We start from the raw sequence: 25,981 nt of genomic DNA on the forward strand, positions 1-25,981 counted from the left end.
TTTGCAGCACTAACAAAGACACCCCTATTTCTTTTGTAGCAACTTTGGCTACAAGCTAGATTGTATTATCTGGCAAGTATGATACATAAATATTGATTTTTCTTTCCTAATGTATAAGAAGTGATTATTCATTGGTAAGAAATGATAATATAGAAATTATCCAGAGAATTTGACTTTAACCTCATGTTCAACTCAAAGCTATGACCTTAGTAACATATTTGTGAGGAACCCAAAAACCATTAATGAACCATTTGCCATGTTTTCTTGAAAACAATAAACACACTCGCACACATTATGACTTAACATGAACAGAATCTACAAACATAAAGGGGCATCGTTTAGAAAAATAGTCGTCCTTTATTTAGACAGCATGAAATCTGACACACAGCCGGAGGAGGGCGTTATGGCAGGATTAATTCTGCTGCAGCACAGACAAGTGGACACTTCAAGTTATAACATATATAAGATTATTTACAAACATAAGTTATCAAGATTAATAGAAAAAATACTGTTTACAGGTACAGTACCTTACATGTAGCTTATAACATAAAAGACACTGATTAACATCTACTGTATTATAAGCTGCTTAATAACAAGGTAAGATTATAGTAGTCAGATACACACATCCTCTAGATACAGCCACAGTAGTCTGACATACACTCTGTCACAGTTACAAGATAAATATATTATATTATCTACAATCATCAGCACAGGGTCACTGGACGCACCCTGGATCCCTAAAGGCTACGCTAGGTCTTTATTCTGTGATGTGGGGATGACATCATCAGCTCCGTCAGAAGTAGGTGATGTAGTTTTCAGGTATGAGACCTGTTCTGCCATTGTACGTCGCCTGAAGCCAACCTGGTTCCACAGACGGGTACACTGCGCCAACAAACACACATAACTCAGAATGTAATGAATCACAATCGTCTCAACACACGGAAATGTCTCAAACACATCTATGTGACAACAAGAACACCTAGTAAAATGTTAACTTGGCATTAAAACATGATCTGTATCTGGATACATCATGTGGAAGAACACATGTTAATGGAACCCAAGCTTCCTGAGGAGATGAGACGTGAGAGTGGTTTTCTTACCGTTTGAGAACAGCGCCCCCTGTGGAAAACTGAGCTCATGGCTGTGCTCTGCTTCACAGGAGTAAAGAGCTTTTGCTTCCCTAAGAAAGCAAAAAACATTATCAGTAAAAACAGCGATTTTAAACATGAGTTAAAGGGGAACTTTAAATGATTTTTACTTTGTGTAAACTTCACATATCAATGACAACTTCAGAAAGTTGAAAAACAACGTCATAAATCAACGTACCTTCCTGAAGAACAAATGTCTAATGCTGAGGAGAAGACTGAGCTCTCACGCTGTGGCAGTCTGACTGACAGTCTGTGACACACAAACAGTACAAAGCTTCAAATACTGCGAAAGTACAGGCAGGTGTTGAGCTAATCAGAAAGATGTAATCACTCCTGCAATCAGACCAATGATGTCACAGTTTAAATCTAGTTAAAAATCAAACGATGTATTTTTCTCTAGTCCAACACATTTATGTCGATTCTCAGAGAATCACAGGACTGTAACAGAGCACGTTAATGTCCGACACTCACAGGGATCCAGGTCTCTGGTAGCCATTGCTGGATATGGTCGCAGAGTGTTTGGCAGTCACATCGGAGCCATAGCGGACGTGTGAGGGTTTGCGTGCAGGTGTCGTGCCTTTTGGGTCTAGCGACATGAGACTCTGAACCGATCCATGACAGCTTTTGTAATCTGCAATAAAACAGGATTAAATCAGACCTGGACATGCAGCTACATAATAGATGTTTAAACTCTTCACCCCGTCAGCACATTTAATACAATTGCCTAATTGCAGCGTTTCAGCAACTTCATCAGAATTGTACGCACCCTCGGAGATGTGCAGGGAGGTGAGAGAGGAGGAAGTGGAAAGTTGGTAGGGAAACAACGAAGAGGAGGAGGAAGAGGAGGAGGAGGCCATCCTGTAGGCATTCCTGCGTGAGGTAGAGTCCGTCACTTTGGTTTCTGTGAGGGTGGAGGAGTTGCTGGGTGCATTTATTTCATCAACTGAATGGACGCTCTTCAGAGAGGAGATGGAGGATGCCCTCTGAACAGGTTGACCCGGCCTGAGAGAGGAGGCGCGCTCCACTGACGCGTGCTGAGTGGCGGCGGTGGATGTGGAGGCTCGGGAGGGAGATCTCGCCTCTTTGACAGAAGACAAGGATGCAGTGGAGTTTCCTTTGACAGACAAGGTCCTCTCTGCAGAGACTAAAGAGGACATGGAAGAGGACACAGAGGAAGTCTGCTGGGCAGGAGTGAGCTGCGAGGACGTCCAGGAAGAGGAAGGAGTGAGGTGAGGGGATGCAGCACTGTCTGCCTGACGTTTCTGCTGCTGCTCGTTTGAGGAAATGTGGACATGGGAATCGGTGGGAGCTGCAGGGGGAGATGCAGGGGGAGAAGTAGGGGGAGATGTAGGGGGAGATGTTGGGGGAGAGGTTGGGGGAGATGTAGGGGCCGGGGAGGATGAGCTTGCCTCTGCAGCAGGAGAGGACGGAGGAGAGGTCTGAGACAAGCCGTTCTTTTCAGAGGAGTGTGAGGACAGAGACTCTTGGCTGCCCCTCGGCGTCGTGCTAGGGCTGCTGCTAAACGTGTCACCTGGAGGGAGACATGAAAACACATCATATAATAAAACTCCTGCTCTCTAGCCCATTCAGACATTTGTGAGTTGATTATAGTCAAGCATTTGAGGATTTTTTTTAATTACACTTAATAGAGCTGATGGAAAACACTTTAGGCAAAGGCTGGAAAACAGTTAGAACATTAATAGAGTACTGTATTCTATAATATGTCTCTTGATATAAAATCTTTACATGTCAATTAAATGTAAAGGAGTAAAAACTACAATATTTATCACTGAAAAGTTGCAGAATCAAAGTTAAGTTAACGTACAATTGAAACACTAAGTCAAGTACAAAAAAAATTTCAGCACAGTACTTCAGTAAATGTACTTAGTTACTATTCACGACTGATTTACTCACTGTCATTGTCAGCCAGGCAGAGGGCAGGAGAGTAGAGACGAGCCTTCCTCTTTCCTGATGACAGGCAGATGGCCTTGTTCCTCCGAGGAGTCGCTCGAGAGGACGAAGCCTGAGGTAGCGGCACTGACAGGTCCGGGGCCTCCCCAAATATCTGGCAGGAGCATACAGTATGCATGCCTGTAAGCGGTTTGTGTTTGAGCACATACCATAGAGTGTATCGGTGCATACGTGTGAGTGTGTGTAAAGGGTGTCAAAGTGCAAGCGTACCTTGTCATGGTTTTCAATGATTATCTCCACCACAATGTTTTGAAACTTGATATTCATCATGGCGGCCACGGTCTCTTCCTGTGACCTCATCAACGTGGGGCCAAAGATCATTCCCAGGTTGGACACGGTCATCAAGTTCTGGTCACTATGAGAGGAAACCCTGGACACAAACACACACACATTTTAACGTGTGTCATTTTAACGGTGACATGTCACCGGGAAATAAGAAAAAGCATTTGAATAAATTGTAAATTAAAACTGCTTTTACAATTTAACATGAAATCGCAACGTGTGTTTCCCCACATGTTAGCCTTATTTATCTATAGGCGTGTTAATAGACTTCTGATCATGCTTTGATTTGCTCAGCTAAAGCAAACTTCACCACACCTTGTACTAAAAAGGCTGTCTGAGAACCTTTCATGTATGTTTTTCATTGTTTCATTGTAATATAGTACTGGTCTGAAATTTGCCTGCTCACTATACCAACAGCTGTCAGATGTACTATAAACAAAAAAGGATAGGAGCTCTCTCCATAATATCAATATAATCATATCTGGGGGAGTCAGGAGGTTGGATGTCAAACTCAAACTATGTTCTGCCGCTGCAATAAACATTTATTTGGATTGTCCGACTATTGTGTACTTACTTGCGGAGGTGTTTAGTGAGGAGGTCCAACATCACTCTGTTTTTTTCTGGTAGTTTGTGAACAAGAGCATGAATAGCTCTCACTCTGTATTTATGATCATCATACTCTGTGAAAACAAGGAGAAGGTTATGATTTAGAGCTGAAAGGGCGAAAGGCTTTTGTCATTAAGTATTAACTTTGTGTTTTTAAAGTGTAAGATCTTACTTGCAGCCTTGATGAACTCTTTATGCAACCTGTAGGTCAGTACTGGTTCTGCCAGACACCTGGATTTACAAAATAGAAATCCTAAATTTAGAATTGAGTAGAAGTATTTAAAAAATGGACAATTTAGCACTGTACAGTATGTAACCTGAAATAGTTCTTAAGCCCGCTGGTGATGGTCTTGTTGTCCCAGGCGTCTGCGTCCAGCTGCATGTCAGAGGGAGCCGAGGAGGCTACAGGAAAGTGGAGACTTCATGATTCACCAGCAGTGACACATTTTAAATTCACAGTTTGAAACCTGTCATCAATCCTCTCACCGAACACACTCGTCATCAGCCGCTGCACTTTGGAGTTGACTCCTCCGGTTCTATACAGTCCCAGCGTGGTGATGCCTGCAAACACATACAGACATGTTTTTACACACCAGGTAAATAAACAGCCTGGAAGCAGAACCAACATGAATTGACCATTGATCATTTTACCTCTGCTTTCCACCAGCTCAATACACTTCTTAACAAAGTTGAAGCCCGCTGCATTGAGAAATGCTGTTAAAAACACAGACAAACATTACATTAATTTCCTGTGCATTTAAGGAATAATAATAGATGATCGATAAATTTATGAATATCTTCTGTGCTGAATCGAATATACAATTTAAGAACAGAATAAATCCGGGTACTTACTCTCCTCCTTTTTGCTAAGTAAAGAAGGAAGAGTGTAGATCTGCAGAAAGAAATTCAAATTTGATTGTGTTAAACATTAAAACAAATTACAAAATGTAAACTAATGTAATCTACTTTCCAATGCAGTAAGGTTTCATTGACAAACAATAAATGATGACGCTTAGCTGCAGAGCAAGCCTGTTGCACCTTTTTTGTGCAGCCTACATTTCCCTGATACAAAATTATTTAAAAATGCGTATAGTGTTTTCATACAGGTTCTTTTCCATCCATTGCCTCCATCCACAGCCGCCTGTTGGCCTCAGAGACCGCTTGCAGGGTGATGACGCCATGTCTGCAGAGAGAGAGAGAGAGAGAGAGAGAGAGAGAGAGAGAAACTTCAGTAGTAACGAGAACTTAGGTGTGCTATAGACACACAGACTCTCAGTCATCTTCCCCTCTCACCTCTCCACCACCTCGATGTCGAAGCAGAAGCGCTTGTCGATGGACTCGGTCTTCCTCCTGACACACGAGCGCAGCCGGAACATCTCTGGTGCGCCGTTAATCACGCCATTCTGTTATAGAGAGACGTGTTTTGGAAAATGTGTTTGGTATTTGGTATTAATAGATTATATTGTAGCAAAGAAACTGGATAGATGCAACTCAATGCTTTTAGGATCATTAGTATTAGCTCATCAGCTACTGAACTAAGTACTAAAACACTACAAAACTATCAGTTAAAAACCCTAGCTTTGTTGTTCAATTAAAAGTTGCATTGATAGGACTTGTCTATTCAAATGCTTACGAGAAACTGCAACACGTTTTAAGGCCAGTTGTATTCCCACACATTTTTAGAATGTTCTTTAAACTACATTAGCGTAGGACAATAACATACCTCAGGTCTGCTCAAGACTATTTTCAAAGTAAATAATTACACACGATTTTGGGGCTAAAAACATTTATCAACACTGGTGTAGTCGTTCGTCTGTGCAGCCAGCTCACCTGTCGGCTGGCTGGTCTGGTCTCTGTGTTGCTCATGGTGAACATCTTGGAGCTTTTCTCATACGTGCAGTAGTATCTGGTCCAAACACTGCCCAACGGACCTGGAATACGTGACACACGTTTTCACGCAGAAGCACTTGAGTTTGCGTAAGCGGGAAAAGAGACATAGAGAGAGAGGAGACACAATGACTTCTGTGTATCTCACGTTTCTCCTGGATGTACAGATATCCCTCTATGGTGAAACAACTGGGGGCTTGGAAGTCTTCTTCTGCTGATCGGATCCTCTTCATCAGCCTCTCAACCTCAGCACGTGTACTTTCAAAGTTATTGCGAGCCTGAATGATAAACATATACATAAAAACTGCATTTAGGGGATGCTTTCAAACATACAAGCAGTGCAGTTTTTACCTTCCCCAAGGAGATTATGTTTGTCTGGCAGTTATTTAGCAGGAGTATGCAAAAACTACTTTATGTATGCCCACAAAACTTGGTTAAAGGATGGGGTATGGGTCAGGTAGGAACCCGTTAAATTTTGGTGGCAAACCCAGGAATTTAACCATTAATAAAAAAAATGTAAAAGTTAAACAGTGAATGGTTACTTAGTCAAGCTGAGTAAGTTACTCCATTGTAAACGGTAATGATGGATATCTGAGACAATATAATGTAAATCCAAGCTGTGCATCCTTTTCTCATTTGCATTTTTAAAAGTGTCTGCTTTCATCCAAAAAGAAAGGCAAAAAAACTTGAGTCCCCAAACCATGATTGTGCAAAAACCTAAATGCGAAAGTAAATAAATTTCCCAGAAATTCTTAAAGAAAAAAATGAAGACCTAATACTTTCTCATAAGAAGCAGATAGACTAAATAAAAGCATAATCTCAGTAAAAAAAAATCCTCACACGTGATATAAGACCCAGATTCAAGCTTGAAGTTTGCAGTAAACACACACTCACATTCTGCAGGTTGAACTGAAGCTGCTGCTTGTAGGGTTCAAACTCACTGGCCAGCTCATAGCCCTCGTGGTAGAATGTAAACAAACCCTGCAGGAAGGCTAATAGCTGAAGAGCAAAGGGAGAAATCAACAGGAAAAAATGTTACGTGCTGAGATGATTACAAAAGAATGATCATCAGTCATCGGCTCAATCAGTCAAATTAGTCTCCGTCGGACCAAACAAAACCAGACGCTGCTGATTGTTTGGTTTTTCTACCCTTGTTTACTTTACTACAAAGAGTTTCCCTCTCTGTCTGGCGGAAGAGGTCTCAGAGCGGGAACTGCTGCAACAGCAACAGGAAGTGGGCTTTACTGATATGTATCAATATAACATTTTGATCACAGGCCAAATACTGTTTGTAGCATGTAGCTGCCTTTCCATGATCTTGTCTGCATGTACACACCTCTCGGCAGGAGGAAAACTGCTGATACTGACCAAACATCATGAACTGCCAATTAAATCTGTATCCCAACATGAAAATACACTTTTCACCTGCACAAAAGCAACATAAAAACATATAATGATAACAGATATTATAATATTGTTTGCATATCTGTGAACTTACCGGCTCCACAAATTCAAACTTCTTTCTTTCCTGCACTTCTTGGATCTTGAACACATACTGCAGTGATGCATCATAAAAAACCTGCCTGTCCTTACTCATCTGTATGTCAGCCTGCAACAGAAACAGCCACAACACACATACACTACTTAATGTTATCTAACACATGCGGGAGGAACTAGGTGTGTGTGTTTAGTAGGAGCTGGACAGTTCACCTCGTGCAGCTGGGATTCCTTCTTCTTGGAGGACAGACTGAGGTGTTTCTCCAGGACAGAGTAGTACCTTTCTGTCTCTTTGTCAAACTGCTTCTTTCCATCCTGGTGCAGACAAGGGGGGAGGACATGAGCAACAGATAACAGATGGCTTGTGAACTTTTACATCTGATAATAAACGTCTTTTACTGATAGTTATTTATGATTCATTTTATTGTTAAACTGTATAATATCAAGCCTGAATCACATTTCCCGGTTATAAGATTTTGATAATGACATCGCAGTAATCATTATTCTGTTTATATATCAGTCAACATATTGCTATTGAAGATCTTTTACTCAATATGGGCATCGGCATCTTTCGGGATCTGTTCTCTCTGATCTAAATTCAACTATTAGCATGAAGGGAATCCATCTCATAACTGTCAAGATATTTCACTCTGAGTCACAAACGTCAGGGGAAACATCACAGGCTCAGAAACACAGCCAGATTTATCCCGTGGGGACACCAGTGGCCACAAACAAATTTCATGTGAATTCACACACATTTTGTAGTTTGGACCACATCGGTGGTGTGACCCGCTGTCCAAGAGACTCGCTGCTGGTCTGCCTCAAAATATCACATTTCCACAAATCTGCAGTGGGATCACCGCATTCCTCCAAATATCCACCCACAACGTCCTGTATCTGATTCTTCACAAGTTCCCTAGAATTTTGGACTGAACAAACATTCCAGATCGGAGTTATGACTTAATGCAGGGGGACCATTAATAATCTAAATGAAGAGACTCTGACAAAATACTTAGGACAACAGCTCTTTTCCAAGACTGCACATGTCCAAACTCTTCCTTCCTGTTCAATGACGTCAGTGTGAGGGTTAACTGCTCACACTCTCCTGCTACATTCTGCAGGCTGAGGAGTCGCTTGCATAAGCAGGGGCCTTTGATTTTATTAGTTTGAGCTGCGACCAGTTCTATTTACCAAACGCTGCCTTTGACTCGAGACGGATATCTCTGCTTCAACTTCTGTAAGTGTATAAAAATACAGAAGTATACAAAGAAAAGACAAATGAGAAAAATGGAATCATTAGATCTGAGACAGCTGCTGAAACCAGACACCAGACTCAGTTTGTATTTACACTGCCTCACCGAGTTCAACTGTGTCTGTCTGCAACGCGGCCCCTGTCTTGTCTCCCAGCGTCCGTTCCCATGACCCTGCTACTGACACCGGACTGAGATGCATCATTTATCTGAACAAATTGGATTCTCTGACCACTGACTGAGAGGCTGACTGGGACCAGACCAGAGCGGGATAATCTGTCTGCTCACCACCCACAGTGTTAGATAACTAATGAATAATGATGTTCACAGACCGGCCTCGGTTAAAAGCTGAACAGAGACAGTGTGAAGTTTTGAGAATCAAATGTGCTCCTTTTATTTAAAGTGCAGATATATACCTTAACAGCTCCAATCTGCTCCTTACGAAACCTCTCGAGCGGTGAGATCAGCACGTCATCCGCGTTCTGGATCTGAGCCGAAAAAAACAAGTCAGGTCAGGGGGGGAAAACAGTAAATACTAAAACCAGCAATGAAAAAGAGATATTAGTTCAGTCATAGGTGATGACTTTAGTGACATTAGTTTCCTTCATGGGCAGATGTTGACACTGAACACTCAAATTCAAGGTCCATCTTCCTATGAATCACTCAGGGTTTCAAAACATTTCAAATGAGGACATTCAAACGTAAATTATATAACTGGGTCTCTTAATCAAAACATTAACAAAATACCTAGTTTGATGATGCTGGGAAGCAGCCTGGGATCTTGGGAGTTGATGTTGTTTCAACCATTGGGTTTATGGATGAGGTAATGTATAGAGGTTTTATTAATGTTAAGCAGCAAATGGCAACAAAATAATCCGGATCCATTGTGAGTAGCTACTACAAATAGTGGAAGGGAAAAAACTAAAGAAACATCATATTATCTTAAATAAAATTAGGGATTTAAAGTAAGTACACAAGTCAACAAATATATGACATACGTCAGGTCGCATTAAGATATTTTAAAGAAGGATTGTTACATATTTTATCTCTAACAAGATTTTAATCCATCATGAAGTTGTGTATTGGTACAAAGGCTAATAAAAAGATTTACTTCTATTTATCTTGTCTAGTATTTGAGTTAACTGGGAGCAAGCTTCATGCCATTAAATGCTCTAAATATTTTTTTAATCAAATTATCAACCAGCCATATCAAGAACAAAGCAATTGCAATAATATTTTTGGAACGGACTGTACGATGTGTATTAAAAACATGCGGTTGATGTTGAGGTTTGACAGAGATGTTATCAGAAGTCTGGTGTTTATATTTAGCCTGGGTCCTCTTTAGTCATGAGTCTACATACTGCACGTCTTGGTCATGTCTTGCTTTGTTCTGTCCTGTTGATTTAAGCATTACAGTTTAAATAACTTCCCAGCCCTGCATCATTACTTTAGTTTAGTGCTGCACCAGTAGCGACAAAAAGGCTTGATTTCTTTGTATGTTTTTTTTTAAAGCACATAACAATAAGCAGGATGAAACTGAAACTAAAAGAATGAGGGGCATTGTCAAATCTCTACAATAGTCCTCTCAGGTCAAACAGGTATTTCAGAGGAACCCATTTGCTGGAATTGCCCTTTAACTTAATAAGACGTATCAGCGGTGCTGTAGCAGTGGTGCCACTCCAGCAGACACACAAAGAGAGGGAGAGAGAGAGAGATAGAGAGAGAGAGAGTGAGAGAGAGAGTGAGAGAGTGAGAGAGAGAGAGAGAGAGGGAGGGGGGGAGCAGACAAACACACACAGGACCCTTTTATGGACTTTCCCAAGCAGTCAGAGCAGTACTCAGTCTCACAGGGGAATTGGCAGAATAGGTTCCACATGGTTCCTCTGTAACCAGACCATACACACACACACTGCGCACCACATACTTAGCCCAGTTAGCATACCTGCACATACATTGCACATGTATGGGGGTTAGCCTGCACAAAGGCTGTGCCAGAGTCCAATCACTCCCACACACAAAGGCCTCTCTGGGTGCTGGAGTGGCTCTGAGTCAAAGACGTTTTTCACAGAATCACTATGGAGACTCACTGCTGGCACAAGATGTTGTTTCTCTACTAAATGCGTGAATCAGACTTGTGGGAAAACCAGTTGAAGGCACAGGCATGAGGAAGCTGGTGTGATTCATGGAGTGAGGGCTACTGACAAAAACTATTACTTTCACTTGTTGAGAGTTGAGGCAGATTCATGCCGATAAAGCAGAGTTAAAGAGGGTGCACAACTACTGGTGGACAAAAGGAACTGTTGGGTCAGACTTCGTTGACAACAATGTGGGTGAGAAGGGTTTTGGGTTTAATGGTATACTCAGATCAACAAGATACGATTCCTTGACTAAGGAGAATCCTTCTCCATGTAAAGTTTTAAACAGATAAAAATAGTGTACAGAGGACAGTCTAAAAAAGTTTTCAAATTAATATATAGTGTAATCTGCTTAATTATTAATTAATTACGTTTTGAAGAATTAAGAAGTATTAGAAGAAAAAAGTTGTACCAATAGCCCTTTAAAATGTACAACACAAAGACCTCTCTCTCACACACACACACACACACACACACACACACACTTGTAGTACACAACGGTTTAGTCTTACTAGTCGTTTTCTCTCCTCTTCCATGGTGCTCAAGAGCTGAGAGAACTCCTTTAAGGACTGAGCTGTAAAAGACATTTGACACTTCAAATCTGGGAAGACTAATCATATTTTACACATTTCAGCTCTTAGTGTTTTATTTTCAACTCACCAATATTGACCTCATCATCGGTCTCAGCATCCCCAGTACATTCAAACTGGAACTCCTGGAGAGACTGGGAGAACCGCTGAACAGCAAGAGAAAGACCTGGCAGAAACACAGAGAGGATTTCAATCAGTCACTAAAAGCAGGTACAACAAGTTATTTCCACCACTCATTCCCTCATAATGGACAATAATGCTCTTTAAATGAGATTGCACTACATTGTGGCTCAACACAATCTAGAACTACTATTTGTCATAGACTGCAGATGCAGCTGGAAGACACGTCTCCCCTTCTTCCCACAGTACAAAATTCAACTCAAAATGTTCCAGATGTGGGGGCCACCATCTTGCACTTTCAACGTCATTTGGAGTGATTCTGTGGAGGTGCTGCCAATACACACATCAAACAATAGTGAGTCGGTCTAAGCTGTCGATTATGTTTCAACCCATTTCACAGCATCATATTACATATTTAAAACAAACTTGATTTAACAAATTTGATGTGTTGTTTGAGTTTTTTGTTTGGTCCAATTCCCATCCACTAACATGGAGGAGGCAGGGTTTATTACCTATACGCAGCCTGCCACCAGAGGGTGATCCACTTGATGTGGCTTCAATTGTGGGCGTTCTCCTGTTATTCATCTCTATATTCAGTCGATGCCATTTTCCTACAAAGCTAAAGGCGACATCACTTTTTCCCTCCTGTAATAAGCTAACACCACCGCAGGGACATGAGGTGTCAGAGTCGCATGTAAACAAACCGACACACCCTGCAGTAAACGCCACTTACACTGACTCGCCAAAATCTGTGTTTATGTGTCCAAACAACACTCCAATAACAGTTTAACACGCCCTTTCACTCTGTGGTGCATCAACACTTGGCACCACAATGCCGCATTATCTTACTCACACACTCATAACTCGTTTGCCAGCTGCTGTAAGGCACTATTTTAATCACACTGCGGCATTGGGCACTTACACTTAAACCATTAAAATATGATTCAGTTACAGTTTAAATAAAAGAACACAGCCTGGAGATCAGTAAAAAAGAAGTGCATACAAGTCCGGTGCATGAAAGTAGACACATGGGGAAGCAGAGCTATACTTTTTGATAGCTTTTCACTACTTTTAAATAATAGCTTAATTGCTATCAATGAGAACAGAGCTGTTGTCCTTTATTATTGATATCTAAAATATGCACTGCATGGAGTTCTTATGCATCTAATGTACAGCAGACTACATACTGCACTTTGCTTGGTTCAGTTTCGAGATGCTGAACTATTTTAGTTGGTGTAATTTTTATGTCATTGTTGGTCGATAGAATTGAAAAATCCCCTTTACCGCCATAACACAAACACATGTGAGATGAAAACACTGACAACACCAGATCTTGAAAAGACTTTCCAATGACAACAGAAATTCCAGTCAGTAAAGGTAATAAATATTGGCCTATCACAAATAACAACAGCACAACATAATGGCTGTATCATATCTCTGTGGCGATGGTGTATTAGTGTGACACGGCAATTTGTGTGTACGGTACACGCTAATGTATTCAACCAGCAGGTGAGTCAAAGGAACCACAGGCTGCGTGTCTGAGCTTAAACCTGATCAAAAGAAATAGATCAGGTTGAGCAGCAGTTAACAGCTAGCTCTACAGGAGGTACAGAACAATCTATGGTCTCTGATACATTTCAGATCCATCCCTGGCATTCCTCTGCCAAGGCCCAACAGTGCCCTTAGATTCCATAAAGCTTTACCAAATTGTTATTACCAAAACATACTGATGCACATGTCTTTACTCAAACAACCAAATGGCAACTTCTGAACTTTAACATTTTCAGTGATACATTTAACATTTACTGTTCTTTGTACAACTTTGTTGAGTCTTACGCACAGACCAACAGTTAGTCAAACTCTATGTATAAATTATAAATCTGTAGTTGTAAATGTTGATAAGAAACTAAGAAACCAGGCAAAGTGGGATGCAACCCGTACTCCCTTCTCGATAATTGGTAATAAGAAAACTCTAAAGTAAGTTGGGAAATTAAACTGCAGCTTTGTAAACAGGTCTTTGTCAGACAATGGCCCCCAAAGCCAAGTGCAGTTGTGATATTGTATGTTTAACACTGTAACTGTGTCATTAACAATGCTGTTCACATCATGAAGCACAGGTCAGTGTGATAGACTTTCAACAAGTGAGTAGACTAAACTCAGCACCCTGTCTGAACTGATGGCCTCGGGCTTCCCTCTGTTATCAGGCTGAGGGCAGTGTGTAATGCAGCGTGGATTGAACAGATCTCTACTTACTTCTCAGAGCAGATATGAGCATGTTTCCGTCTTTGATCAGGTCTTTGATAAACCTGTTGGTTCGCTCCAGCTCTATCTCGTGGCACTGCAGTCGCTCCCTGAACTCCGGACTGTCCAGGAACGAATCGCTGAACTCCAGCGTCGGCAGACCCATCGCTCGATCTCACTCTCCCCGGTGTCTGATGAATAAAGCACCGACTCCTCTGCTGTGGGTTCGCGGGAGGATGAGCCGGAGGTTCACTGCGCTCGGGGACGTTTGGTCAGAAGTTGGTTCCAGCTCCTTCTTTTCATGCCGCTCTCACTTTTTTCCGAACTTCCGGACACTGAATCTCAGCAGAGCCCCGCACACAGACGCTTTCGCTCGGCCACATACACGACGAGCCCCGCGCGGCTCTCGTCACCTTTTAAATGAAGTGTTCAAGTATAACGTCGCGTTGACTTGTAAGAAACTTCCCGGGAGACATGCGAAACCTCCGCCGCCACAAACAAAGCAGCTGCAGCCCGGATCATACGTCACACAGCTGTGGACCGAGGCTCCACACAAGGCTCCCACTGTAGCCCTGTTACTATGGGAACGGGAGACTCCTGCTGGCGCGCGATAAAATAAGTTTGCCAAATAAATAAAAAAAACTTTCTACACAGAGTGGACTGTACAAATGTCACAACGACAATTTCTCTCTCTATTAACATATTTATATGTGTATGCGTTTAAACATGTATCCACGTTTATTATTTATATATAAATATATATGTATATCCATATATGCATAGTGTGTGTGTGTTATCGTTTTATTACCTGTAGGACTAATCCAGTATAAACATTGACATTGTTAGGATCAGCAGACCTCATGGGGACCAAGGCCCCCATGAGATCGAATGTCATTTTTGAGGGTTGGGGGTGAGATGTGAGTTGTGGTTAGCTTTAGAAATGAATTGGTCATTATTAAGGTTAAGCTTTTGGTTGGGCTGGCTACAATGAATGGAAGTCAATGTAAAGTCTTAAAAAGGATAGATATGCAATCCTGTATGCGAGTGTGTTTTTTCCTGTACCTATTCCTTTGTGGGGACCATTTAAAGCATAGATGCTTAGAGTGAGGACATTTTTGGAAATTGAGGACATTTTGGCCGGTCCTCACTTATCAAAGAGGTGTTTGAGGGTTAAGACTTGGTTTTAGGGTTAAGGTTAGAAAAGGTTTAGGTTAGTAAAGTTTAGGGTCAAGGGCTAGGGAATGCATAATGCCAATGAGTGTCCTCACTAAGACAGAAGTACAAACATGTGTGTGTGTTATATGTACATACAATTTATTGACAGAGGAAGTGAAAGTGCTGAAAGGAAGTGTGATTGAATGATAACTCTACGTCCTCAAAGTCCATCAGTTCACGTACCAGTTAAGAATAGGACGATGTGAGTTTAAACACTATGATTAACTTACAGTAAAGATGCATTTATTCGTCCCAAACACATGCACAGTCATGCAAAGGCACACTCATGCAGGTAGGGAAATGTAATCTCTGCTTTTGACCCATCTGGTGCAGTACACACAGAGCAGTGAGCAGCCATGTACAGCGCTCGGGGAGCAGATGTTGGGGGAGTAAGGTGCCTTGCTCAGGGGCACTAGACAGGGTAGGGTACCTTACTGACCAAACTGACCATTCGACAGAGAACTTTTTTGAAAAGGAGGCAATTGGATTCCCTTATATGCTGCAAAGATATCCAATGACGGAAGATGATGATACTGCTCACATTACAAAGAAGAAGAGGGTCAATCAAGAAATCCGACAGCTGACCTTACAACAGTAATCTGTTGTACCTCTTTTGATATACAAAATAATGCAGCAACACCACAATTAATCAGATCAAATTCACCTACACATATGGTACCCATGTGTGTAAGTTTAAAATGTCGCAAAGAATTTTTACATTGGTTTTAAAGTTCAGTGTGTAACATTTGGTGACATCTTGTGGTAAATGTGCATGTTGCAGCTGAATACCCCTCACCTCTCCCTACCTTTCCAAACATGAAACGGAACCTGTTGAAACCTTCAGTAGTCATACATACTCAAAAGGTGTTGAGCTTGTCCAGTCTGGGCTGAGGACCCGCTCCCTGTAAATATCTAAATATAAATGGCTCATTCTAGGGTAAAGAAAACAACAATTTTTACAATTTAATTGAAACCCACTAGTGAAAACATCACTAGGATTATTGTATATAGAATTTCTGCCAATAGATCCCTTTCACCTCAATCTAACACACTGGACCTAAATAAGTGATATAACTTATAAACTGTTTAAAATATAGACATATAAACCATTTCTTACTGTTATCTGACTGTGAACTGTCCTTGTACAAACTACATAGCAAGATAATATAACTATGTGCACACACGATTGTGAAACTGTGGTAGATAAGGTTGTTACTCCCCTTTTCACAAGTATAAGGTTCCCTGCTGAGAAGAAACAGGCTCAACCATAGCCTCCGATGAGAAAGAATTATAGTTGGTATTTGTGCCAATTGGAAACCAGGCAGCTCAGAGCATTACTGAGAGCTGCCCCAATGCTTCGGGGCAACCACTTAATAAACATGTCTTCTCTCTTTTCTGACAACTTGGCGTGTGTTTGACTTAACACAACTGCAGTCTGATTTACTTTATCAGCGCTGTACTTGCTACGGTACAAACTGTAGATCACTGATGTGTTTAGACATGTTTCCTCAGATTAAGGCTCAGCTCAGTATATCTTTCTCTCTGAGAAGTGCCAGTCTACCTTTTTTAAAGCTGAGCAAGTGGCCACTGCAAAGCTTCAGCTCTCTGTTGGTGCTTTATTGTCTCAGTTGGTAACCACTGTCTGTGCGCTGTAGAAGAATAGGATGCCATGACTACTGTAGTAAACAACTTTCCACTCTATATAATGCCTGTCACACATGTTCACACATAGACGGTATAGGGAAACTGCAGAAGTATACCTCGTTTAAGGTAAGCAATACAGTCGATTACTTTTCTCATTGTGCCATTTTTAAATACAACTACTATCTCTGACTGAATACAATAAACCTCTGGTCATTTTTACAGTATTTTCTGCATCGGACATCAAAGATTGAGAGCTGCTGGCGATGCCAGTGAGCAAACAAGACATTCAGGAGCCGAGAGACAAAATGTTCATCCAAAATGCCAACCCACAGCAACCACGTCGCCACGATTTCCTTCTGCGTGGTCGGACCTACAGAGGGGAGCTGCCGTCTGTGGCAGGTAAAGGTCGGCTGCATTGCTAGTGATGTTCTGGGATCAGTAAACAAGATATATCCAATCAATATTTTATTTTGTCAAAGATGTATAATGACCTTTCATGTTGTACATATTGTGTTGTATTGGACATTATTTTCTGTCTGATCTATCTTGTTCCTAGTCTGCTAGTGTATTTGTGTGAACTATCAGTTGTTCATCACGTCAACAGACCTAAAACATTGTGATCTGATATGTTGTGGATCAGGTTTGTTCACAACCTCAATAATAAAAGATAATTAGACAACATAAAGAATATAGAAAGAATGTAAATAAGAGAAAAATATCATTTTTGTTCTTCTTTAAGTTTAACTAATATTATAAACATTCTGAATAAAAAAGTCAGATTGGAAGCATTTCAGTAAATATTAAGTGAGATTATACAGCGGGGACAAAGTGTAAATTGGAAATGGTATTCAATATAACTAATTTTGAAAATAACAATAACTTATTAGAAGTTCCTAATACTGTTTTGTGTTAAACATGCACACTACTTAAAAACAGAAAACAGTTTTTCCCCTTACGAAAGCACTTATTAGCGTCTTTGTTACGTCCTGACCTCCCCAGGATTCCTCCTCTATCCGGACACTCCTGCTAAGATGGAGACCACGTCACAAGAGGCGTTCTGCTCCAGGCCCGTCCCACGACCAGACAGAGGCAAAGGTCGCAGTGTAAACTCTATCATATCATATCTGTTTTGAGATGAACAGCGACTATTGTTTAAGTGTTGACAGTAAACATGCCGGGTAGCGTGTTGGGTGTCATATACATGAGAGGGTGTTTTGGAGAAGTTCATGTGAGTTAAAATGGTGTGACAGTGTTCCATTTAACAACTGGATATATAGACAAACATGATATGAGATAAATAATAATGTTAATATTTATGAATAATAGGGTATTAGGATCATCGAAGAAGAAAAGATTTCTGCAACTAAGTGTTTGAATTTTTATAAGTTTTAAATAAGTGAAGTTGTTATACATATATTTTTATGGATGAGGTTTCCTTACACAGAAAGACTTGCTGTTTCATTGCACATTTCAAATCTGTGTTGAAATGGAAACCCTTTAACAAGTTCACGAATACCTTCAGGAAGCCATATCGCACAGAGCACACAGCAGGAGTCACACTGTCCTCATCCCCCAACCTCGAGACAAACAGGAAGAGGAAACAGCAGCGGGGACAGGGAACCAGGGGAGGGAGAGACAGCCGTGAAAAATGAACAAGATACAGCAGAGATGCAGTCTCAGTATCAGACGGATTTCCCTCCTCCGTCCTCCTGTCGCAGGAGGCGAACACCCGCCCTCCCGCAGCCGGACAACATTGGCATCAACCCGGCCTTCAGGTGGGAGAGAGCTTTACTAAAACCACAGTGTACTTTAGCATTGTGTAGAGAACAGTTTATTAGAGTCTGTGTGTTTTGGTTCGCAGGATCGAGTTTAACACAGTTCAAAGAGAGACGTATGCTGGTTGGCCCGTCATGAACCCCAGGTATGCCGGGCCAGCGGACTGAAAGCAGCCCCCATCCTGACAACCCAACATGGCTTCTGAAAGAAAGTCTCTACCATATGTAAGAAATCAGCTCGTCACCCCAGACCGCTTGTAATATTTTCTGTTTGCTATTATTATTGTAAAATGTCATTGTATTGCCATGAATCCAAGATTGTCTCGGTGATGATGTCATAATCACATACCACCTTGCACAACAATAAACTGGATTTTACTAAGAGGTGAAAAGCATACCAGTTTTATGAGCTATTTTTTAGTTTGTTACCGACTCGTGAACTATGCTGTAACTTGTGATTTGTAATCTTACTCAGCTGTGACATGATTGGGGTGAAAAAGAAATGAGGTATGCGTGTTCTTTTCTCTGTTGCATCAGTTCTTCTCAGAATAAACTGTTTTCTCAGGATCAATTTCCTTTCGGGGAAAAAATGATGAATTTCCCAGCAGTGAGATCAATCTGAAGAGCTAATGGACCAATGATTCCACAGCCTGGTGTGTGCGTCACTGGATAAGACCTAATGCTGATAAAAGACCTTTAGAGTTAATATTGATGGGTTCAGACATACCTGCGGTCAGCTTGAGAGAAAACAATCCTCTTGATGACCCATACCTGAAACATGAGCTGCCTCTGTGGGCAGGATCAGGCATCAAACAGCTGCAATAAAACTCCACAGCACTGAGAGTTTGATGAGTTTTATATCACACTTTAAAAGTGACATCCTGCACATTCTTGTTCAGCTTTTGTCTCTACCACAGGCTGTAAATAAAGAGAAACAACACGTCTTCACATGTTATACAAAAAAATAAAGGTAAAATGTTCCACATATGGATGCTGTTTTTTCCTTGTCCAGCCAGCCACCAGGGGGCAATCCATCTTTTTAATCAGTCTATGGTCTAGACATGAGTTCTTGTATTTTATAGCTATACGTGTTGTTGTTTTCGTTTTCAAATGAGCTGTTTGGAACATGTCCGATAAACAACCACCTCCATTGGCTAAGAACAAAAATCCAACCTTAATTGTAACTAATGCAGTTTCCCCATTAATAAACAACATTGCTGGTGCAAGAAATAGCAAAAGATTACAAAAAGTGAAATGCCAAAAATGAAAAATAGAACAATAGGACATTTTTAGTAACTTAAACTAAAGTAACAATCTCTTGAGCATAGAACAAGTGTAGCACAAAATCCTCATCAGTGGGTTCTACCACATATGATGCCCTTCAAATGTCCTCATCGGTTTAAAGTCTGTATGACACAGAGAAGTTAAACTGTTAACCTGCCATACGTGTCCCAACCTGTGCAAACCTCATCAGTACAACTTTCCTACGCTTCCTTCTTGGCTTCACATTCGAGGAGCTGCAGCAGCTGGGCTGAACATCTGTCACAGGCTGCACATGAACCAGGGGAGAGTCTTCTTCTGCGTTTGGTTTTACTGCCATCAAGGTGGGAGTCACGGTTTCACCTCCTGTCCCGGTGCCTGCTCCTGTCCCGGTACCTGCGGTCGTCCCTCTCTCTGCCTCTGTCCCGGTCATCTCTCCTCCCTCTGCCGCCCCAGTCGCCCTCCCTGTGTCGGTCCCGGTCCTCCCTGTCTCTGGCCCCATGTCTCTCCCACTCCCTGCCTCCACCACCCCATTCCTGCCCCAGACCCACGGCGAGGTTGATGGGTTTACGGAAGGGCCTGTCCCTGCCCCCGAACCGCAGCTGGCCGGACTCCTTCTTCCCTCCCTGGCCGCCGCCGAGCCGCCGCGGGACCCAGCCCTTGAGGGTCCTCTCCTGTTCGAAGTCCACGAACAGTTCGTACTGGTCCACCACCAGTTTGTTGGCGTCCCGGCGGGCCCGGAGTACAGAGCGCTCCTCCTTGTACTCGATGAAGGCGTATCTCTTAGAGAAGCCCGTGACGATGTCCCGGACCAGCCGGAGCCGCTGGATGTCACCGTACTTGGAGAAGACCTCGTGCAGCTTCTCCTCGGTGGTCTCGGGGTTCAGACGAGACACGAAAACAATGAGAAGCGGATCTCCGACGACTCCCTTGTTGGGCTTGTATCGGGCACTCATAGCCCTCCACACCGCCCGGTCATGCGGCTCCAGGTCCGTCCCGTCGATGCTGCCAGCTTTGAGCGGGTCGTACACCTTCGCTATGGGATTCCAGTCAACCATGTTTACCCGAAACGAAGTTACAAGCGTTTCCTTTCGTACATGAGTTCTAGAGTGTTCCCTGAGAGTAACCGGGAGCTGTGCGTCCGTCCACAATAACACCGCGTCGTGAAACAAGCCCTTGTCCATCGCATTATAATGGTTCCTACTCACGCGTTGTGAGTTGAAACCAGTTTAACCACCAACGCTGTGGAAAGACGGCGTCAAAATTATTACCTGTATGGTAACCAATTCGCAATAATACTCAATTAAAGATATCTCATCATTTGCCGTATTTGTTGATATATCTTATATATAAAGTAACAACAAAAACATCAAATTTGTCACGTAGTAGTTCAAATCCAGAATTGTCTTGATAAAGGCTCTTTAAAATTATTTCATATTAAATAATCAGAACTCATGGCAATCTACAAATAATATACACTCCATATATACCTGCCTTTTCACCAAAAACTGTCCTATGACCCACATACAATATAATCAAAGGTTTGCACATGATAATTTGAGTTACAAAGTTGTAATGACATTTCCCATAACCATCCCAACTCAAGCCTCTTGCTAGTTGTTATGAGGATGGACCTCCACACGAGAGCTAAGAAGCTGTAAGGGTTTCATCTCCGACACAGTTGATATTTATTATCTGCATCTGCTGAAAAGTGAAGTGTGTAGGTTCAATCTTGACTTTGGGCAAAGTAATTTATTTTCAAATGTGTTACTTAAAAAACAAGAACTGATGTTTAAATGTCCCCAATGAAGTAATTGTGTGTACTTTACTGCTGCAAGTAATAGCATGTTGGACTAATAACCCCTGTTAGATTATTTGGATTTAAGGCAGGGACTTAAGTTATTTAGTAAGTAATATTAGTTATTAGCAATATTGATGATGGTTCCGTTTCATTAAAATGTTCCAGCTTTGGAGTCCTATCCATGCAAGCATGCTTAAAACCAAATGACAACACTTAAATGTCATCTTTTGAGGTTATTACATGTCAAGGCAGCATTTCCTGTTTAACCTGTGGTTAATTCTGGGGCTTGTTCGTCTGGTATGTGCGATCTGCCATTTTGATTTAGGAATAACTCAATAACATTTGAGACAGTATGGAACACCTTTCTCACAGTAAATTTGACCTTCACACATTTATAAAAATAAAATCATAAATAAAATCAAATATAAAGCTCGAGGGCATCACTTTACAAAAACGATTTTTAATAAAACTGTGAAAACACATCTCTTTTTCCTCCACATTGAATCAGTTCTTACGAAGTCATAAAGATACCGTCACCCTTCTGCTATGTACAATAAAGTTTGTATTTTACCAGTCTGTAGCTGTTAAAATAACAACTTTTCACTAGCACAGATTTTCTGTGTCACCTAAAAGCTCAGCAGCCCTGCACCTCAGCTCTGCTTGTAATTCAACAGCTTCAGATTTCCATTACATGTCCTCCACGCTCCATTTATAAGCCGCGTCCTGCATAGCTTTTTTATCTGATATCCTCGAGTAGCGCTTCTTCTCAAAACCAGATGACCTGCAAGAGAAATTAAATTCTGTCGTTAATTATGCAAATCACACCCTGATCTCCATCTTTAATTTGATGCACCCCAGCAAACTTTCAATACGGTGCCCAATCTTGTTCAACGTAAAAGCCCAAAAAGTGACCTGGACACAATTAGATGTAAGAGATTCATTTGAAGTTGTGGTCACATCAATCCAATTACTAATGCATCCCATTATTCACTCTCTTACAGAAACACACACTGTACCTGTCAACTCCATCCCAGCGATATCCTGGTGGAAGATTGAATCGGTTTGGAGGTGGTGGCGGTCCTTTATACTGAGGTTTTGCTGGCATATTTGAGCTCCGAACTTTTTTCCGTCTGAGCATCGCAGCCATCGGATCTCCATCCCTCTCCTGCTCTCTCAACATACGATCAAGGTCCTTGTCATCGGAGTGACGTGCCAGCGGCTTCTCGGATTCATGCAACGCATCCTCAAGTTTCTGCTGATGCATCTGGCCCTGGGCCAACCTATAGACATACGTTGACTTTAATTTACAGAAAACAAGTCAGAGCATAACATATTTCAATTTTAATTGACATGGCCATAATCACTCTCTGTAGTTTTCTCTGGTGTAGTGTAAGTAATAAGTGTTTGCAAACTCACCCTCTCCCCCACTTGGCGTATTTCTCATCCTTTGCTGCTTTTTCTCCAGCTTTCTTCTTGTGTTCTTCTCTCTCCGATTCCAGATCTCTCCTTTTACCTCCTTTGTCTCGGAACACGGTCCGGGCATTACGTGATTCATCTATTCAAAGCAGGAATACAGGTAAAACATAAATAACATTTTATAAGAACAAAGCACAGCTATTACCAAAGTAATCAGTATACTCTTGGAGTATCATGACTCATTTGAATGAAATATCCAGGGAACTTTGTAGTCAACAGCTGTGAAGGGTAAAGTTCATTAAAAGAGAAAAGCTGAGCCAACCTTCCAGCGGCTGGGGTACTCCGTCTCTGCGGCGCTTCTCTTCCTTCTCTTTCCGTAAAACATCTATAGAAAGCAGACCTGCCTGTCCACCAGAAAGTATCCCATGAAAGCAGACACACACTGTTAACACAGCTATCTGAGAATTAAAAAATGTATCTAGAATTTATCACATTTTTCTTACCTGTGACTGGCCAGGCCTACGAGGAGGTGACAGATCTTCATCTGAGACCCTTTCACTCTTTGGCCGCCTCCTGGGTGGAGACTGATCAGTATCGGGTTCTGGTTTTCTTTTTGAGGGCCTCCTTGGAGGAGATTGGTCGAGGTCTGTAGCTTCCTTTACTGGCTTCTTCCTTGGAGGAGACTGATCAGAGTCTGAATCATTCCTGTTCTGATCCCTCTTTGTCAGTGGTGAGCCACGGGGATCAGGTGAGCGTTTTTTACTAGGCTGTCTTCCAGTGGGTGAAGAATCTGACAAAGACATAATTACTTGTTTAGACAATCGTTCATATAAATGTTTATATCAATAAACACTTGTTGTACTATTAGGGGATGACAGGAAGGTAAAAGGTTGACTGGACATATAGAGATATATGCAGATTCCTAGGTTATCAAATTTTATTGTTATTTTATTTATATAGCATCATATACAATGTTGTTATCCAAAATTAGACTCCAAAGAAATTTCGAACTTTAAGTTATTTTTTACTAAATGATTTTTTTCAGCAATTCTGTTTTAGTTGGACAAATTCATCAAATGAGATGGATGTAAACGCGACAATAACTTAACCACGTATGCTGATGTCTTCTGGTTATCGTGATGTTGTTATTTTTGTTCATATCATATTGTCCAATGCAACAATAAAATAGATTTAGCCTAATATATTACTTCTCACCTTTACTTTGTACCTTCCCTGATTTCTTTGAGTGTTGACGTGAAGGCGACATGTCTGGCGAGTCATGGCGATCTCTCCTTGGAGAAGATTTGTCCGGAGAGTCGTGGCGACCTTGCCTGGGAGATTTGTCCGGAGAGTCGTGGCGACCTTGCCTGGGAGATTTGTCCGGAGAGTCGTGTCGATCTCTTCTGGTTGGAGATGCATCTGGAGAATCATGTTGACTCCCGCTTGAGTCGTTATCTTCATCAGCTATAAGAAGAGGACACTCAAAGTGAACAATGATCTTTACCACACTGGCAAATGTTCTCTCTGCCACTTTTACAAACAATTATTACCTCCAATCACTTTCCATCTATTGCCGGTTCTGAAGGCTTCCAGCTGTTTGACCTCATCTGGACGATCATCAATCATCTCCGCAACCTGAGGAGAAAAACAAGAGACTAAGATTAAAGAAAACATTTGTCAATACGGCGAATCAATTTAATAAAGAGGATATATTTTGCCAAAACAATCTATAGCATTTGTAACAATATTTTTTATAATCTCTGGTTGCACAACTATCTCATGGCAGTAATGGATATGATTTACCATCAATTTTATGATCAACCAATAATATTATCACAATTTAAGCGGAAACAATCAGTTCTTAACTGGCTGAATGAAAGTTTGAAAATTTCCCTCAGTCTAGCTTCTCAATTGTTACTTTTGATAGTTTAAAAAAGCCAAGGTAATATTAAAACTGACATAAATGGGATTAGAGAACCAGAGTTTGTGATCATGATCTCTCAGAGACTATTAGGACATTATTGATCAATAGGCAGATTATTTTATATATACTTATTGTATAATGAGTACTCTCTGCAGCTCGAGTTTAAGGTCCTAATCTCAACGTGTTGATATCGTGATGTGAAAAAAACACTTGCCATGTGACAGAGGACTCTTATCTCAAGACATGTTTGTTCTGGCATGATTTTCTAAATTTGATCAAGTTTTATTTATTTTTTCACAACAAACCATAAAATGAATCCCAGAGGAAAACAACAGAAACACGGATCTACATCATGGAAATGAATGGACTCCGGTTGAACAGCTAGTGAACGTTAGCAGTAAGTGAACTCACCACTGGAGCCTCCTCTTCGTCTTCTTCATCCTCCTGCTCCTCTGCCACCATCTGTTTCCAGTCTATATCGTCGTCTACTATTTTCAGTCTGAAACAAAACTTTTGCAAGTTAGTTGGGTGACGCTGCAAACACGATTCCATTCAGAACGTGGATTTGAAGAGATGAAAGCGCAAACACACGAACTAGCTTAACACCGATACGTTAGCCGGAAACGGCTCGTTTTAATGCGCCACTGAACTCACCCTCTGGCCGGGACCTTATTTCGTTTCTTTTTAAGCTTCCCTTTCGATTTTTTGGCATCTTCATCAGTAGATAAATACCGTTTTAAGTATTCCGCTCTCGAAAGTTCTGATCCCTCACCCCGTACAGCGGAGGCGGCCATTTTTGTGTTGTCGGAAACTACGGAGAGCATGGAGGTTCAAGCACGTCTATTGCTGCTCAGTCAAACTCCAGACGGAAGCTGGTTTGTTTCCCCTGCTGGCGAAATGTTTCAGCGATGATTTATGTATCTCATATTCACTATACTTATACAAACAAGTATTGTCTATCTTAACTATGCAATATTTATTCTGTCTGTGCAATACAATGGTCCATGTGCAATCAATTTATTCTACATATTCTCACAGTGCACATATTAACATGTCTGTACATATATTGTATATATGAGTTTTATTCTATTCATATTTTTCTATATTTTATTTATATATCCTTACACTTAAATCTTGTATGTTACCTATTATTACTTAGGTAACGCCTCCATCAGCATAGTGGTTGGTAGATAATTCATACATTACATTTTTTTGATGA

The 25,981-nt window shown here is 41.3% G+C and overlaps 3 protein-coding genes and 1 long non-coding RNA gene across 5 annotated transcripts; 1 reads left to right on the forward strand and 3 right to left on the reverse strand.

Moving 5' to 3' along the window:
* Positions 1–334: 334 nt before the first annotated feature.
* arhgap42a (Rho GTPase activating protein 42a) lies at positions 335–14,268 on the reverse strand. Its single transcript, XM_053441017.1, has 24 exons — positions 13,740–14,268; positions 11,437–11,532; positions 11,289–11,350; positions 9,058–9,129; positions 7,605–7,706; positions 7,393–7,503; positions 6,789–6,893; positions 6,043–6,172; positions 5,838–5,938; positions 5,301–5,410; positions 5,112–5,190; positions 4,860–4,899; positions 4,659–4,721; positions 4,494–4,568; positions 4,325–4,409; positions 4,180–4,238; positions 3,976–4,081; positions 3,330–3,489; positions 3,063–3,213; positions 1,915–2,679; positions 1,620–1,779; positions 1,327–1,398; positions 1,101–1,180; positions 335–882 (listed from the first exon to the last, which is right to left on the reverse strand). Exons 1-24 carry the CDS (start codon positions 13,891–13,893, stop codon positions 794–796), a joined length of 3,027 nt encoding a protein of 1,008 aa, XP_053296992.1. The 5' UTR covers positions 13,894–14,268; the 3' UTR covers positions 335–793.
* Positions 14,269–17,687: 3,419 nt separating this feature from the next.
* On the forward strand, positions 17,688–24,537 carry LOC128456726 (uncharacterized). Its single transcript, XR_008341885.1, has 4 exons — positions 17,688–17,814; positions 18,109–18,361; positions 18,448–18,586; positions 22,424–24,537. It is a non-coding gene; the product is annotated as an uncharacterized LOC128456726 (long non-coding RNA).
* On the reverse strand, positions 19,200–20,798 carry snrnp35 (small nuclear ribonucleoprotein 35 (U11/U12)). The gene has a single exon (XM_053441021.1). The coding sequence runs from the start codon at positions 20,677–20,679 to the stop codon at positions 19,981–19,983; it is 699 nt and encodes a 232-aa protein (XP_053296996.1). The 5' UTR covers positions 20,680–20,798; the 3' UTR covers positions 19,200–19,980.
* Positions 21,863–25,591, reverse strand: bud13 (BUD13 homolog). Of its 2 annotated transcripts, XM_053441020.1 has the most exons (10): positions 25,417–25,591; positions 25,174–25,261; positions 24,389–24,473; positions 24,201–24,302; positions 24,054–24,164; positions 23,342–23,628; positions 23,161–23,242; positions 22,839–22,977; positions 22,439–22,702; positions 21,863–22,203 (listed from the first exon to the last, which is right to left on the reverse strand). In XM_053441020.1, the coding sequence occupies exons 1-10, from the start codon at positions 25,584–25,586 to the stop codon at positions 22,110–22,112; spliced, it is 1,422 nt and encodes a 473-aa protein (XP_053296995.1). In that variant the 5' UTR covers positions 25,587–25,591; the 3' UTR covers positions 21,863–22,109. The 2 variants fall into 2 exon arrangements, with proteins under 2 accessions (XP_053296995.1, XP_053296994.1); XM_053441019.1 differs by having other exon boundaries at positions 24,054–24,302.
* Positions 25,592–25,981: the final 390 nt, after the last annotated feature.

Source organism: Pleuronectes platessa, chromosome 15 (assembly GCF_947347685.1).
Source record: "Pleuronectes platessa chromosome 15, fPlePla1.1, whole genome shotgun sequence".
NCBI classification, from domain to species: Eukaryota; Metazoa; Chordata; class Actinopteri; order Pleuronectiformes; family Pleuronectidae; genus Pleuronectes; species Pleuronectes platessa.